We start from the raw sequence: 15,875 nt of genomic DNA on the forward strand, positions 1-15,875 counted from the left end.
TGACAGTTCACTGTTTTGGGGTTTGGGGCTTTTTGTTGATTTTTTGTTTGTTTGTTTGATTTGGGGGTTTGGTTTTTGTTTTTGTTTTGTCAGTTTGTTTTTATATCTGGGGAGAAGGAAGTGAAAAGAGCAGCCAGTCATGTGAGACACTTTAATTTCCTGAACTAGCTGGTTTTAACAACTTGGCATAAGTCACTCCATGATGTTATCTGGGTTCTTCTGTATTCTGAAGGTGTTGCAAATTCAACCTGTCTGATTCTTGTTCTTTACAGTTCAACCATACTTTCAAAGCTTCAGAGGATCCTAGCAGACTATCAGACTCTCCTACAGAAGGCTGAGACACAGAGAAAATCCCTGCAAGAACAATTCCAGCTTCATCAGTTTGAAAGAGAATTCCAGCTGGTGGATGCATGGTTTTCCAGTAAACAGTCTGTAGCAGAATCTGATGACTATGGGCAAGACTTAGACGATGTTGAGGTAAAAGAGAATAAGAAGTATTGTACATATTGTGTGGCAAAGCAGGAATATATTTGCTGCAATTTTTGAGTAGATGCTGACAGTGAAGCATGTTACAGTGGCACAAACTGAGCAAACCAATCATCCCTGCAGCAGGAACTCAGACTGGTTTCTGTCTGTTTATACAGGACTCTCTGAGGTAGCATCCTCCTGCAACAGGAAAAAGTAGGTGCAGCAGAAAAATAGCTTTTTCTTGGGATAAGGTGAGGTCAGGGCATCTCACTGCTGGCCCTGACTATGGATTTGACAGGGCCTAAAAATAATTTGGCATGAACAGGGCTATGGTTTTGTAACAGTTTCAGTGGAAAACATTTGAATGCAGGATTCACACCTGTAGAATAATATTCACACCTGTAGTATTCTAATTTCTCCTCAGGGCACAGAGTACAAAGAGGTATAATTCATAGCATCAACTCCTCAACAAATGCTTAGGATGTGGACAGCCTAACAGGCTAAGTTCCTTAGCTTTTGATCTGAGCAATATCTCTCTGTTAGATGTGGCTGATTTTTCTCTGTGATGTAAAATGTTAAACGATCAAGACAATAGATGCCCCATTCTGACTCCAGGTCCTATGTTTTGCATTTGTAGACTCCAATATGTAACTTTCTTTTTATCCAGTACAGAGAAAGTGATTCCTTCTGCCTGTCTCATAAAGGCAAGCAGAAATTCATTTATCCAAGTCTGTGTTCCCATTTATCCCACAGGTGCTGGAGAAAAAGTTTGAAGATTTTGTGAATGAGGTGAAACCTCTGGGACATTCCAAAGTTGTCTCCTTAAATGAGTTAGCATCTAAACTACAGAAGGAGGGCTACAGCGAGGGGGACGTTATCCAGAAGCGAACAAAGCAAATCAATGAGATGTGGGAGAGGCTATGCCATGCCATCCAGACAAGGACTGAGGTAGGAAGTACGTGGGAAAAAATGGGGTGTTGAATTCTCTGCAGGCTCCCACATCCTTCCTCCTTTCCCAAACCAGTACATGGCTCATGTTGAAACACAAAGATCATAATAGCAATGGGTGTATTCTGGTGTATTTCTTCTTGATCCATTTCCCTTTAGAGCCACTGCTTACCCTGCTGTTCCTGGCAAGGCTTATACTTGGAAGATAGTTATCAGCCTGGAGAAATTCGGGTTTTCTTTAATTTGCTCTTAGCTCTGGTTTCTTGAAAAACTAAACCAATCTAACACTTTACAACCACTAGCAGAAGGCTGGCTCTGGCACTTGTTGAATTCTATCAAACTGCTTCAGCTTATTCAACAAGATGAAAACTCTGCATTTTTTTTTCTGAGTTAGTTACTTGAAGTCAAGGAAGGAGTGTGGGAGAGAAGGTGATAAAGGACAAAGAGCCAAAACCTTTTGGGAGCAGTTAGCTGTTAAATTAGTCCACCCTATCTTGTGAAACTGCAGTCATAGATGTGTTTGGAAAAGCAGAGCAGACATACAGAGCTCAACATTTTTTGTTTTCTTTTGTGAGAATGTAAAATATCAGATCGTTGAGTCCAACCATTATCTAACTCTTCCAAATGTGGTGCTAGACCATGTCCCTTATCACCACACCCATCTTCTAAGTATCTCACTTGTATGTGACTTAATTGGGAAGGTATTTCACTCCCATTCTTGTTCAGTCTGTGCTGCCTTAGGACTTATTCAAGTTACCCTTCTTAGGATTGCAGACAGTATATATTATTACCATTAAATTGTTTCTTTATTCTAGAACCTAAGAGCAGCTCGTGAAGTTCACCAATATGATCATGATGTGGATGAAGTAAAGGGCTGGATGCAGGAGAAAGAGGCAGTGGTGGATATCGAAGATTATGGATATGATCTTCCAGGTGTGCAGACACTTCTCAGCCAGCTTGAAGGAGCAGAGGTAAGGGGAGCTGTCAAGAAGCAGGAGACTGATGCTTGATTTGAAATCCTCTCAAGCGCCTTGTTTGCAGGCCAAGAAAAGATAATCTTATTTCATCCTGAAATATCCTTCGTGCTTCACAGAAAGAGAGATTTCCCTTTTATTTTACTTTTAAATTGTGATATTATAGTATTAATGCTTTTGCTTCTAAAATCTGTTCCAAATCAGTGTTATAATTGCAAAGATGTCATCTGAACTAGAAAAGACTTCATCTCCACACTTACCAAGTAATCAGTGTGTCACATTTAAAGAAACTTCCTTGATATTTGATGATGAATGTTAAAAGGCATTAGGAGGAAACTGGGAGGAAAAATTTCAGAGTCATAATTCCAGCTTCTGTGCAGCCAGTGGATAGAAAATATATGCACCATCTTTAAAATATTATTTTGATAAGTGCAAGCAGTGATGGTCTTACAATGTCTTCCATGTCTGTTCCAGAGAGATCTAGGAGCCATCATGAAGGAGCTGGAACGGATTCGGGGGGAGGCTTGGCACCTCAGCCGCACATACCCTCAAGTCAAGGAAAACATCATGGAGAGACTCACAGATGTGGATCAGTGCTGGGAAAGCCTGGACAAGAAGTTTCAGGAGCGGAAGGCAAGACTGAGCCAGGCAGAACAAGTCCAACTTTACTTCAATGACTGCAGAGAGCTGATGTATGTGTTGGTCCCTTGAGTTTGGCAGGAGGGCTTATTTCATGTCTTTCCTCTCTAGGATGTTCTAAATGACACCTGTTAGTGATTTGATCCCTGCCCAAGGTGCTCTGCAGCTTGCCTGTAAATATCCATAGAACAGTCTGACTTGGAAAGGACCTTTATAGGTTGTTTAGTCCAACCCCCCTGCAGTAAGCAGGGACATCTTCAACTAGATCACATTGCTCAGATGATGTCTTCTCAGCAGCACTTCACAGAATTTATGATATATCAGAGGTGGCCATGCCACTCCACTTCAGCACAGTGTGCATGACAAACCCACATTTTTAGACTATTTCCTAGATAGTCTTGGAGCATTCAGTCACTCTGGGTAGATTTGCTAGTCCCACAATCCCAACAGAAATTACTGTAAATTCTGTAGGAAGATAAGGAAGTCTCTGCTAGTTAGTTGTTATTTCTACAGCTATAGAGACATCAGTGCCCATTTTTCTCAGATCCAAAGCAACTACATTAAAGATAACCCTTTACCAAAGATTAGCACTTCCTCAAGTGCTGAAAATGTGTTGCACACGTTCAGTGCCATTGCCCATATGCACACACTTCTGTCCATTCATAATAGGAGTCAGGTTTTTTGCAAGAATTCAATTGCCAGGAAATTTTTTTTTTTTCCATTTTAAAACTGAATTGGAACTAAATGCTGAATGTTTAAATAATCTACAAAATGTATTTCTTTAAAAATATGTGCTGAGCTAAACATCTCATTTTGTTTAAATCAGTTAAGCCGAAGCATCTATAAGCAGAGGCCTAATGTAAAATTGAAATATGTAATAGAAATGTGCTACACTTAAAGTGGCAGCCAACATTAAAATATTGTATTATAATGTCTTGTTCATCAAAATTGATATAATTTTGATGGAAATTGCTATTTAAACAGAATTTCTCACGGAAGAAATATGAACATTTTTGACACAGTGTAGTTAATGAAAGAGGTAATTCATGACAAGAGTAGAAATGCAAAGACAGTGAAGTGGTTACCACTGACCATTGGACATTTACTATGCTAAGGGATAGGTCAAGATGGCTTGGCTTATACCAGCTGAGGCTCATGAAGTAGAAAATTTTCCTTTCAAGGTATCTGTTAATGTGCTGCTTTGCCTGAGTGCTCTGTGTGCATATGAAGTACTTCCATGTATGGTGATAAGGCTAGATGGACATCTGAAAGCTTGTGACCCTGTACCATGTGTAAGAGTACTGCAGATGTCTGCAGCCTAGGCACTGGCAACTACAGGTCCCCTGAGAATCTGGATCTGCACTGCTGCAGTACGCAGAGATGCAGCAACTGCCTTTCTAAAGATGAAGGGGGCCTACAAGAAAGCTGGTGAGGAGCTTTTTAGGATATCAGGTAGTGATAGGACTAGGGGGAATGGAATGAAGTTGGAAGTGGGGAGGTTCAGGCTGGAAGTGAGGAAGAAGTTCTTCACCACAAGAGCGGTGAGAGCCTGGAATGGGTTGTCCAGGGAGGTGGTTGGGGCCCCATCCCTGGAGGTGTTTAAGGCCAGGCTGGATGAGGCTCTGGCCAGCCTGATCTAGTGTGAGGTGTCCCTGCCCATGGCAGGGGGGTTGGAACTAGATGATCCTTGTGGTCCCTTCCAACCCTGACTGATTCTGTGATTCTATGTTGGTTGAACCAGCACTGGGAATGTTCTATCAGGTTGTAAGAATCCATAGATGTGTGAGTGAACCTCCATCACCGTATCTGTATATCCATATCTTTCATGAGCAAACAGAAGTCCGCATATATGAGCCATAGCTGTGGGATGTGTGCGTTCCAGAGTATCCAACAGACTCAGATTCCATCTCTTTTTACCTTTTCTAGGACCTGGGCCAACGAGATGCATGCACTAGTGATATCTGAGGAGCTGGCTAATGATGTCCTGGGAGCAGAACTGCTCATCAAGCGCCACGAGGGGTACAAGCGTGAGATAGAGAAGCAGTGGCTTAAATATGAAGAAATACAGAGGGCAGGAAGTGACCTGATGAAGAATGGACATTTCATGTCTGTGGAGGTGTGTTAATGGGTTAAATGTTTTACAAAGAGTGAACAAAGAATACATTGACCAGACAGGAGCTGCAGCTTTGTCTCTCTTTCAAAATAGTACTGAACAGGGCAATCAGGTTCTCTACTATTGAAAGCTGCAGACTTCATGTGACATGTAGAAGAAGAAAGCACCTTTTGAAGGTTTTTTTTAAAGGGTTAGTTCCAAGAGGATGGAGTCTGGCTTTTCTCATTGATGCCCAGTGACAGAACAAGGGCAATGGGTGGAAGCTGAGGCATAGGAAGTTCCATGGAAACATAAGGAAAAACTTTCACTGTGAGGACGACAGAACACTGGAACAGGTGGCCCAGGGCAGTTGTGGAGCCTCCCTCTCTGGAGATATTCAGAGCCCACTTGGATGTGTTCCTGTGTGATCTGGTATAGGTGATCCTGCTCTGGCAGGGGGGGGGGACTGGATGATCTTTCGTGGTCCCTTCCAGCCCCTAACGTTCTGTGATTCTTAGTCCTCTAAAAAACTGATTTTGAAGGGGACCATAAAAGAATATTCACTGATTAAGGCTGTGGGTTATTGCTATTCCACGGAAAAGGTGCACCATATAAATGAGAATTTCATATTTAATTGCACAAGGCCTAGGTGAAAATATATCACAATGCTGTCAGGTATGGGATGGAGTGATGTCCCTGAGTACACCAGAAGATACGTAATCCTTCAGAAATGTTACAGAGGCAGAGAGGCAAGAATGTCAAAATTTCTGTGAACTCATTAAATTTATTAAAAATCTCTGTGAATCTACGTGCCTTTGGCCTCTGACCTTTGCAATGGCCCCAAGCTCATCTCGATGCTGCCTGTGGATCCAGACATCATGTTGTCAAAAACATCTCCAGAATTTGTGCAAGATTACATTACTTGTGTTGTAGGAAGTATTAGAAAACTTTCCAGAGTTCAAGGTTCTCCATCATTGCCTTGTCATAAATGGATGTATTTGCTGAATCAGCTTCTGTTTGCTACTTCTAAAATACAAATTCCTAGATATAAAATTTCATCACAGGAAAACATATAGCAGGTCATACAGTATGTAGATTATAACTGTGTGAATATGCACACAATTATAATCTACAGCTAGGCAACACACAGGCTAAATTAATTGAAGTCAAAAAAATGAGGACTTGGACATCCTTCCTAAACTGTTAACTTTTCTCTGCAGGTCATCTTCTGGATTGTGATGGTGGATTACACGCTAGTTGGCTGTCACGTGGAAGTTCAATTGGGTTTTTTCACCTCCTGACATTGCAAATGTTGTTTTTCTAGATAGAAGAAAAACTGCTGGAGCTGTCAGAGCTGATGAAGAAAGTAAAGGAGAGCTGGGATGTGAGGAAAGAGTTATATATAGAAAACTGGGAGATTCAACTGCTCCGCAGAGAGCTAGAACAAGCAGAAGCGTGGCTGGCTGCCAAGGAGAGCTTTCTTTCAGATCCCAACTATGGGGTGAGTAACAACAGTGCAACACAATTGAAATGCCTTTGAGCATACACAGAGTGCTTGGAGCACATATCAGCTCAGGTCTGAAGTTAATTACAATCTAAACAGCAATGCACCCTTGAGATTAGATAGGGCAGGAGCCCTGGCCTCTCATGGAACATGTTTTACACAGTGATGTGCTCCAGGAGGTGGCTTTTGGGGGGTGATAGAAGACTGGAGAGAATTCCAGACCATTTTTTTTCTCGTGTAATAAGATAATTTGCAGAGGGTTTGACTTTCCCTGTCATGCTGAGAGCCTGTTTTTAAAGGCAAAAGGGGGTTTCCCATCTCAGTTGGGCAGTAGAATGTTTTGCACAGATGGCTTGATAGCTAGTTTGTAAATTCCAACTTAAACACCAGCATTCCTGTCTTTTTATTATTTTTTTATTATTATTTCTTATGGTTGACTGTCTTCTGATGGTTTATAAGATGGGAAAACAGTGCCAAAAACTCAAGTATCAAAAACTAAGCAGAGTGCAAGACAGAGGTTTAAAATGCATGTGTTGTAGGGCAGGATTAAACTGTCTTTAGCACAAGCTGGACTCCAAGTACTACATCTGTTTGTGAACAGTTACATTTGGAGGTAATGGTACCACATGGCTACACAGAATAAGGAAGATTATTGAGTCTTTTTTCCATGTACAGTAAACAATCTGTAAGCTACAAACCTTTTTATAAAGTGTAAATTGAGATTTTTTCACACACTACTGATGGCTTAAACATTTAATTACAACAATTTCAGAATCATCATTTGTCTAAATAGAATGGGCATAGGCACAACCTGATCTGCTTAACTTGATTTAGGACTACTGTATCTGGTCATTTTTCCATTCAGGATTCTGTGTCTGAAGTAGAGGAATTACTGAAGAAACATCATGATTTTGAGAAGATGCTTGCAGCTCAGGAGGAGAAATTTGCACAGCTCAGCAGGAAAACTAAGGTGAGAAGTAGTAGAAGGTTGATGAGCTACATATGAGACAGGATGACATGGGTGCTTGAATGTTATGGGGTCAGTTACTCCACATAAGAATGAAAATCCTGTGCTGAGATGGAGTAAATGAGTAAGCAAATCTGAGATAGTGCAGATAGAGCAGCTGAGAACGAGACCTGTGCAAGAATCAAAAGAGTCCAATTACCTTGCCAAAGCTCTAGGCGAGAAGTGGAAGCTTTCTCTTGCCAGGAACAGCAAAAAGGGACTGTAGTGCACATTGCTGTGTGAGAAACAGGGTGATACTTTGCCACAGGGATGGGAGACAGTTCATTCAGGATTTCAGCAGGGAGCTGACAGTGCTGGAGGATAGCAAAGGACTGAAAATAAAGGGAGATGAAGGCAACTTCTGTTCAGTGATTTGCAAATTGGATAACAGAGGTGACAAAGGTCCTCCACTCAATAATTCTCTGTGTGAACACCACTGGATAATCAGTGTTCCTACAGCCAAGTTAAAGAAGCAGTGCCACAGAAGAGGAACTGAGTTTCTCTAGAGCTTATTAAAGATTCAGCCTCTGGAGAACTTTGCAAGGGCAGAATTCAATGTATTTGTGATTAACTACCATCAGCATTCATGGCTGACAAAATAGTGCTCAGCACACGGCAGTCAAGTTCAGTTCTAACTCAAAAATGCCAGCAGAGGTACAGGCCTTAAATTCAGTGCCCTGTGAGGAGAGGCTGAGAGCCTTGGGGCTTTTTAGTCTGGAAAAGAGAAGACTGAGAGGGGATTTAATAAATGTTTCTAAATATCTGAGGGCTGAGTGTCAGGAAGGAAGGGACAGGCTCTTCTCCATTGCACCCTGTGATAGAACAAGGGGTAATGGATATAAACTACAGCACAGGAGGTTCCACCTCGACATGAGGAGGAGCTTCACTGTGAGGGTCACAGAGCACTGGAACAGGCTTCCCAGAGAGGTTGTGGAATCTCCTTCTCTAGAGACTTCCAAGATCCATCTGGATGCATTCCCATGTGAGCTGTGCTAGATTCTATGGTCCTGCTCTGGCAGGGTGTTGGACTCGATGATCTTCATAGGTCCCTTCTAACCCCTAATATCCTGTGACCCTGTGAACTACTCCTGCTTAAAATTAAAAAAAAAAAAATTAAAGTCTTAGGTAAGCCCATTTAAATGCAATGGAGGTGATTTTAAAAAATGTAATGCTTGTGTCCTTCAGAGGGAGATGAATATTCTCAAACAAGTGGACACAGAAGAGAGTGAACAGAAGGATAAAAGCAAAGTTATACAGGTTCCCTCTTTGAAAAGAAAACCATCTGACAAAAGGAGTGCACCACCAAAAGTGACAGAGACAAAGAGCACAACACCACTGCCAGCTGTGCCCTCACCCAGTGTGACCTGGAGGACCCCTCTTGAAACTATTTTCTCCCCTGTTGAAAAGTCTCCATCAGCATCTCAGCAATTCCTTGCTGAGGCAGTTCCAGAAGCGCCGAGCAGCAACAAAAGAGAAATGAAAGCTGAGGGAAGGCCCAGTGAGATTATCACTCCACCTACACTGAAGATGATGAGCCCACAAGCTACATCTTTGGAAAGTCACAGTTCTTTAAGCATTCCTTCATCACCTAGTCCCATAAGCCAGCAACGCAGCAGCAGTTTGTCAGAATCCACAAGCCTTTTATCACCTCGGGAAAAAAGTGCCACAGGCTCTTCTTTCTCCAGCCTGCAGACAGAAGTAATGACAACTCCACCTGAGCCAAGCCAAAGGTCACTAGATAAATCACCAAACTTAGCACCGTCCAACTCCTCTTATGAGCGATTAGAAAATACAGCTTCGGTAAGTCCCAGGGATTCCTGCCTCTCTCCTCCAGAACTGCTGTGCTGTGCTCCTTAAAGTAAGGAAATGTAGGAAGTTCTCTATGAAAGTCGAAAAGGCCACAAAGTGGGCATCTCAGTGGATACTCTCATGGATCCAAATAGCAAGAGGCTCTTTATATGCTTGTGCAGTGGATAAACGTTCCTAAAAGATAAACTTAAAAGCATTTTTAATTTGCTCAGCTTTATAGCCTAGGTCTTGACAACTCTGTTGGTTTCTGGTTTTCATTCTCAATCTAGAGCTAATTCATGTACTGAACACTTAGCAGAGCCAGGAGATGATGTCTCATGAAGACATTTACCCATACCCTCTACATGAGCTGGTGATACTTAGTGTCCTCTGAGTTTAGAAGTCAGAGAGAGGCAGCACTTAGTGGCACCCTTGCCAAAGAGCTGACCTGGTGCAAGAGTAGAACCAGCAACTCCTGTTTGCCCACCCTGGCAGGAAATGCACTGTTAACTTAAGGGCAGGTCAAAATTGTTCCCTTCCCCTCTTGCACTTTGAGAAGAATGTGTTTGCCACGTACCCAAAGTGTGGCAGTACAAAACTATACATATATGGTATGAATAACTTCAGCGATTTCAGTTGTAAGTTGTATTTAATAATATAAAAAATTATATCTATAAATTAATTAATACACCGTGACAGAGCAAATGCCATGAGCAAATTGCTCTAGAAGGACATGGATTCTCCTCATTTAGGAGGAGACCACAACCTAGAAAATTTTTTTTTTAGCCATGCTCTGAAGGCCAGAAGCAGTAGAGATTAGTTTCTCTATGTGGAATTTACCTGCAAAGACCTTCAGAAATTGTAACATAGGATTAATGGCCATTTATAAACTAAAGAACCATGTTCTTTTGTGAATCAGGTTTCTGCAAGTTTCCAACACATGGAGGGATTCCTAGAAAAGAGAGACCAGCTCCTTCCAGGAAGAAAACAGGTAAGAACAAATGGCATTGCTCAGGGTTAACACATTGTTCCTTGAGTTATAGTTCAGATCTGGTTTAACTTCTTCAGGATAAACTCTTGCTGAAGAGGAGCTCAGGACCATGGGTTTAATTCAGTTACAAATAAATTGCTTGAAAAAAATCTCTGCTGACTTTGGCAGTACCTGACCAAGTCCTTAAGAGAAAGACACAATGGAATTTTTGCCTGTCATGGAAATCACACAGAGCAGGGTCTGTCTATATTTAATGAATTTATGAACCAAAGCCTAAGCTATATGAACAAGATAATTATAAGTACAGGTTTCAATCTATCAACTGAATTTAAAATAAAACAAATATTCAAAATAGAAGTAAAAGCTTCAAGACTCTGTATGAGCATGTGATAGTTTGTTGGCTGAGGAAGCCCTCACTCCCATGCTCCCAATGCTTGTAACTTCTAACCATGCTAGAAGAGATTTCAAGTTTCTGTTTGTCTTTGAAGAAGTGGTTTGTTTAATCTAGGGCTGAATGAAACTCAGATGTAACTTGTAACATACTGAGAAAAAATATCACTTCAGGTCAGTTATGATCATTTGATTATTAGATCATAAGAGGGCAGGACATTTTGCAATATTCTTCCCCAGTGTTTAGACATCTGAGTATTTGCTGAGGTATCGCATATAATCAAGTTGTCTTGGATTGTTTGTTCTAGAGAGTATTTCCACTGAAGCTTTCAACTTGAAAGACTTCTTTAAAAAATTGAATCTAGTATAGACTCCCTCTTCTGAAAGAGAAATTCAGATTTTCATCTCTTCTGGATACACTCAGCTTAGTCTGCTGTGATACCGAATTTCCATACTACCAAACAAGAAATACCATGAGTTATCTTCCTCAGGAATTTTTCATTCCTTTTTTCTGAATGTCCAAATTGTCAGCTTGGATCTCTGGCATAATAAAATCAGGATATACACAAGCAATGGATCCTTCATCCAGAAGGGTCTCATGGCACTAACCTTTAGTGATACATAGTTGGGTAGGAAATAACATCTACCTTTGCACAGTTCAGTAGCAGAAATGATGAAGAATTCAGCAACCACATTGGATTGAAACCACTCACTTTATAAAAATAAAATATTACCAGTAGGCAAGGACCAGCATTCCATCTGGGAAAAACAGTGGGAGGGGGGAGTTAGTGGCCAAAAATAGTCATAACTTTGATTGCTCACCTTCTCTTAAAGATGTTGCTGACCACAATATGGTGTAGAGCTTGCTTGCATCAGATTGTGTAATTTGTTCAGTCTTGACTCACAGAGAGACCCTTCATGAATCACCCACCCCAGAAACTGCAGCAGGTTCTGTTTTTCCTAGGAGATAATCATGACTAAGAGAGCTTCTGTGAGCTCCAGGCTTCTTGTGGAAATTGCACATGAAAGATTTCACAACTCCAATAAACCCTATAGCTAATAATTGGATTTTATTACCATTTCTATTCATGTAGCCAGGCTCAAGGTCTTGGACACTCTTCTATGTAAAACTTGATGGATTAAAGCTTGATTTCTACAATGATGAAAAAGAAGCATCTAAGGTAATTTAGTTTTTTTAATCTTTCTAGTAATCTCTGTGTTTTACCTATTTATTTAAAAGAAAATAGAGTTACATTTGCTTTGGTTTGGGGCTGGGGTAATCAGTTCTCTTTCAAGTGTCAGCTGAGTAATAAATCAGCAGTTGTTCAACTGAGACTGACTACAAGACAGAATAAAAAGTTTTCAGAAATTGTCAAACATTTCTTAAAAGAAGTATCTTATTCCAGAATTGCCTTCAAAATATAATGCAGTAGTCCCTTGTTCCTCTGTCGTTCTTCTTATTCATGATCCTAGTTAAAACATTAGAACCAGAAAAAGATAGTATGGGTGTGTAGTCAGCCTGCAGGTTGGAATGGAATTGAATCCTAGCAGAAAAGACACAGAAGATGTTTTGGTTTAATTTCATCCTCCTTCAGAACTCATCCACGCTCCTGTCCATCAGCCTTCCTGGTGCCAAATGTGAGAGGCTAGCAAATTACATCAGGAAAGAGAACACCTTCATGTTGAGGTAAGTCTGATGGAGGAAAGGCACTGATGGAAAACCTGTGCAGCTGAATTTGCCTACAGTCACCTAAAGCTGTATGTTGTTAGAAGGTATAGCTGAAAGGTCTTGTTATAGTGCTTTCCCCACTCACGAGGACAGAAGGTATAAGGATTAACCATAATTCACCTTCCTGGGAAGAAGTTCTTTACTGAAAGAGTGGTGGGACTTTGGAGCAGACTGCCCAGGGAGCTGGTGAGGTCACTATCCCTGAAGGTGTTCAAAAAATGAGTAGATGTGGCACTTCAGGACATGGTCGAGTAGTCATGGAGGTGCTGGGTAAAAGGTTGGAGTTGATGATCTTGGAGGTCTTTCCCAACCTTTGTGATTCTATGATCCTCCTATCCTATTTACAGGTTGGTAGATGGGGCAGAGTATTTCTTCTCTGCACCTTCTCAGACCCTGATGGAGGACTGGCTGCAATCACTACAGAATAACATAGGTATGTTGTCACTTCAAGAATGAGCTGTGTTTTTAGCAAGCAATGGTGAAAGCGAATGAAAAGATCTCCTTATCTCTAGCATTTTGAGCTGTCCTTTTTGCCTGTGCTAGACAGCAGTGTGCAAGTCACCTGCCATCTCAGGATGTAACAAACTGTCAGGAGCATGCCCAGGGTGACTTGCAAAGCAGTTGCACTGCTGCCAGCATCAGGTTGCTGTCAGGGAAGCACCTTTCCTAAAGACTGTATTCATGCTTTTATTAAGGACTTGCTTTGGATCTTGATCAACAGCTTTTTCTTCTGAATGTAGATCTTTCTGTACACCTCACTAAGTGGTGGCTTACTGGCAAGGAAGCCAAGGCACAATTACAACAATGATATTGAGAAAAAATTTTCATGGACCCGTAAGTGGAAAAACATCTGCGGCACTACTTCAGAAGGTTTTTATTTGTGTTCTTTGACTCGCAGGACACAGTAACAGATCACATTCCCCAGTGGTGGTTCAGACTTTAACTCCAAACACAGAGACTTCCCAGACAAGATTGTGGAACTTTCCAGATAGAGACTCTACTGAAAAACTATCAACCAGAAGCTCACTCCTGAGGTAGGGGCTCTCTGCCACAAGAATGAACAGATGTCAGTGCTGTTTGTGCTCACGTAGCAGTCACCTACAAAGGGAGATTGCCCTGAAGTCCTCTGTCACCAGTGTCACAGAAAGAGTGTGGCCAGCAGGAATAGCAAAGTATTTGTCTCCCTGTGCTTGGCACTGACGAGGTCACAGCTTGAATACTGGGTTGAGTCTTGGGCCCCACACTGCAAGAAGGACATTGAGATGCAGGAGTGGGTCCAGAGAAGGGCAATGAAGCTGTGGTGAAGTGTTTAGAGCACAAGACTTCTGAGGAGTGGCTGAGGGAACTGGGGATGCTTAGCCTGGAGAAAAAGAGGCTGAGGGGAGACCTTATCACTCTCTACAACTACCCAAAAGGAGGTTGTATCGAAGTGAGGTGCAGCTTGTTCTCCCAAGTAACAACAATAGGACGAGAGGAAACAGCATCAGGTTGTGCCACAAGAGGTTTAGCCTGGGTGTTGGGGAAAATTCCTTCCCCACGAGAGTTCTCAAGCACTGCAACAGGCTGCCCAGGGAAACAGTGGAGTTGCCATCCCTGAGGTATTAAAAAAATGTATAGATGTGGTGCTGAGGGACAGGGTTTAGTAGTGACTTGGCAGTGCCAGATTACTACTGCCAAGTAGTAGGACTTGATGATCTTAACTGTCTTTTCCAAACTAGATTCTATGAATCTATTCCAGTAAAATATGTTGCTCTTGAGTATGACCCTGCCTCAATTAATATGTGCCGTATTATGATGTGCCACAGGCAGGTTTTAGAACTGGGTCTCACTATAGTCAGCCATATCTTGTCTGTGGTCAATGACTTAAAACTGGGACACCTTCTTGTACCTCCTGTTGTAGGCACCAAAGTTTTGGAAATAAAGTATCTGATCTGAAGTTACTTGTGTGCTCATAGGAGAGAGGCTTGTTCCAAAAAATCAGGGAATCAGAGCAGGAGTCTAAATAGGTCCTTTGGATTTTCCTCTGAACGTTCTATCAACACCTTGAGTACTGTGTCCAGTTTTGGGCTCCTCAATTTAAGAAGGACATTGAGATACTTGAACTTGTCCAGAGAAGGGCAACAAGGCTGGTGAGAGGTCTCGAGTACAAGCCCTGTGAGGAGAGGTTGAGGGAGCTGGGGTTGTTTAGTCTGGAGAAGAGGAGGCTCAGGGGTGACCTTACCTTAGTTGCTCTCTACAACTACCTGAAGGGAGGCTGTAGCCAGGTGGGGGTTGGTCTCTTCTCCCAGGCAACCAGCAAGAGATCAAGAGGACACAGTCTCATGCTGTGCAGGGGGGAAGTTTAGGCTCGAAGTGAGGAGAGAGTTCTTCACAGAAAGAGTAATTGGCCATTTGAATGGACTGCCTGGGGAGGTGGTGGGGGCACCATTCCTGGAGTTGTTCAAAAAGAGATTGGATGTGGCACTTGGAGCTATGGTTTAGTTGTCAGGAGGTGTTAGGTATTAGGCAACAGGTTGGACTTGATGATCTCTCAGGTCTTTTCCAACCTGGTGGATTCTGTGATTCTCCAGCAGGGTCTGAAAGGAACCCACCTTCCTAATTTAAGGAGCCAAAGCTGTTGTCTAAAGTTGCACTGTTTGAATACTTTCCTCAAAGGCTGTTTTGAGAATGCAAACACAAGCATGGAAAACAGAGACAGCCAAATTCAGAACTTTGTCCTGTAGTGTAGGGCAGCTTCTGTTGCATTTGGAGCCTGTGAAAATCTTACAGGCCGTAGTGTGAAATCCTGGTCCCTCTGCCTGCTGATTTTTCCTGTTGAGCTAGATGCCTAACGAGTTCTCACATATACTAAGTGACTAAAGCTCCTCTAGTCCATACCTGATTTTCTGGTAATGCATGTTGTTCATAGGAGAACACCTTCATTCAAAATCAAACCAGAAAGAGAGTCTGCAGAGTCTTCCAGAGACTTTAAGGAAGAGGAGACTGCAGTGACACGAGCCTCCACCACCACCCTAAGCCTTGAACAAAGTGGTAGTAAATCAGAACTGCTTCCATCTCTGCCAGTAGCAGGAAGAGAAAAATGACATTTGCTTCAATGACCTTTTACCAATATATCTTAACCCAGCCTTCTGGAAATGTACTGATGTGGTTTAAGTTAATCACTACCCTTGGAACTTATTTTAATTCTGTATTAAATCTAGTAAAGCCATTAAATGCAAATAAACAGGACTGCAGCTGGTATGCTTTTGTATAGATGACACCTCTGTCATCTAAATGATATCCACTCCAAGTTATCTAATGGAAAAGGAAAGGGACCTTTGAGCCAGATGGCTCAAGTTGAAGTGAC

General features: G+C 41.9%; 1 protein-coding gene across 1 annotated transcript in view; it reads left to right on the top strand.

The window, feature by feature from the left end:
- The window catches only part of SPTBN5 (spectrin beta, non-erythrocytic 5), a 103,534-nt gene extending 87,922 nt beyond the window's left edge, over positions 1–15,612 (top strand). Inside the window, exons 54-67 of the mRNA XM_054400475.1 lie at positions 273–477; positions 1,222–1,416; positions 2,232–2,387; positions 2,865–3,082; positions 4,956–5,145; positions 6,446–6,622; positions 7,491–7,595; positions 8,817–9,431; positions 10,339–10,410; positions 11,895–11,981; positions 12,396–12,487; positions 12,877–12,962; positions 13,428–13,563; positions 15,438–15,612. Of these exons, the coding sequence (XP_054256450.1) occupies positions 273–477; positions 1,222–1,416; positions 2,232–2,387; positions 2,865–3,082; positions 4,956–5,145; positions 6,446–6,622; positions 7,491–7,595; positions 8,817–9,431; positions 10,339–10,410; positions 11,895–11,981; positions 12,396–12,487; positions 12,877–12,962; positions 13,428–13,563; positions 15,438–15,612 (2,509 nt within the window). The remainder of the gene's footprint in view (positions 1–272; positions 478–1,221; positions 1,417–2,231; positions 2,388–2,864; positions 3,083–4,955; positions 5,146–6,445; positions 6,623–7,490; positions 7,596–8,816; positions 9,432–10,338; positions 10,411–11,894; positions 11,982–12,395; positions 12,488–12,876; positions 12,963–13,427; positions 13,564–15,437) is intronic.
- The last annotated feature ends 263 nt before the right edge of the window (positions 15,613–15,875 follow it).

This window comes from Indicator indicator, chromosome 4 (genome assembly GCF_027791375.1).
Source record: "Indicator indicator isolate 239-I01 chromosome 4, UM_Iind_1.1, whole genome shotgun sequence".
NCBI classification, from domain to species: Eukaryota; Metazoa; Chordata; class Aves; order Piciformes; family Indicatoridae; genus Indicator; species Indicator indicator.